The sequence below is a fragment of the Anneissia japonica genome, unplaced genomic scaffold, assembly GCF_011630105.1.
Source record: "Anneissia japonica isolate Jap-2015-1 unplaced genomic scaffold, ASM1163010v1 scaffold287923_len1623670_cov205, whole genome shotgun sequence".
NCBI lineage: Eukaryota > Metazoa > Echinodermata > Crinoidea > Comatulida > Comatulidae > Anneissia > Anneissia japonica.
In genome coordinates, this window is record NW_022721637.1 from 1,266,599 (window position 1) to 1,267,983 (window position 1,385).

General features: G+C 32.9%; 1 protein-coding gene across 1 annotated transcript in view; it reads left to right on the top strand.

Moving 5' to 3' along the window:
• Positions 1–81: 81 nt before the first annotated feature.
• The window catches only part of LOC117111656 (monomeric sarcosine oxidase-like), a gene marked incomplete in the record, with an annotated part of 6,120 nt that continues 4,816 nt past the window's right edge, over positions 82–1,385 (top strand). Inside the window, 1 exon segment of the mRNA XM_033254628.1 lies at positions 82–359. Coding sequence (XP_033110519.1) covers positions 269–359 — 91 coding nt within the window.

A 1,385-nucleotide genomic window follows, 5' to 3' on the forward strand; every position in this document is an offset into this window, starting at 1 on the left:
GGGGGGCCTTTTTTTTTTTTTTTTTTTTTTTTTTTTTTTTTTTTTGTCCCTTTTGGACATCTCTGGATCCGCCCCTGATGAATAATGACACACATTGCGGGTCAGTTAGGAATATTATTTATCTGGTTTAAACTGGTTTGAATAGATCCATACCTTGATCTATACAAACAATAACAATGCAATATTTAGGTGTCCAGCTCACGTGGCACCACTGAACTTAGTATTAATTCTACAAGATCGTGGGCCATTTGGACGTAGATTTGACAAAATGAGCGTAAAGACACATTACGACTATATTGTGGTTGGTTGCGGTGGTGTCGGAAGTGCAACCATTTATTGGCTTGCCAAGAATGGCGGAGGTAAGTGTGAAATTCATAATACATTAGGCTTACTTTCTATGTGTTCACTCTGCACTGATACGATACGAAATAATGTTTTGAAATCTATAATTTCTAAAGTATATGAAGTGTAAATTTCTAGGTAAGCCTATTTTGTTGGTAGTTGGGCATTTTGTATGCTTATCAATACTGTATTTTGTATCTTCAAATTATTATAGTATAGTATCAGTTTGTCAAGGTCATGACCTTATCCAGGACTTGTCGCGCATTTGCGGTTTTGATAATTCGTCTTATCACAACATTTATGATATATTAATACCATTTTTGGTGTGTATATCCATATTATACGAGTTACCGCACATATACTGTATTTTTTAAATATATACGTGCACTAGACGTGCATTTTAATATATATATATAATATAATATATATATATATAATATATATATATATATATATATATATACAATAAATCATCTAAGAAAGGTAAATACAGTGTTTAATAAAGGAGGCTTTATGGTTGATTCAAATACCACCAGATACACTCATGAAGCCTCCGTGGTCTCATGGTTATGACGCTCGCCTTGACAGCGAGAGGTCGCAGGTGCAAGTCCCACCAGAGGCATTTTATTACACAATTTCTTTATTCATTTATTTACAGGACTACATTCGTTGAGGGCTATGCTACGCGATATATTATTGTTTTTTATTAAACACTGTATTTACCTTTCTTTGATGATTTATTATATATAATTTAACAGTGTTAACGGCTATCTTGATTTCTAGGTAAGCCTATTTTGTTGGTAGTTGGGCATTTTGTATGCTTATCAATACTGTATTTTGTATCTTCAAATTATTATAGTATAGTATCAGTTTGTCAAGGTCATGACCTTATCCAGGACTTGTCGCGCATTTGCGGTTTTGATAATTCGTCTTATCACAACATTTATGATATATTAATACCATTTTTGGTGTGTATATCCATATTATACGAGTTACCGCACATATACTGTATTTTTTAAATATATACGTGCACTAGACGTGCA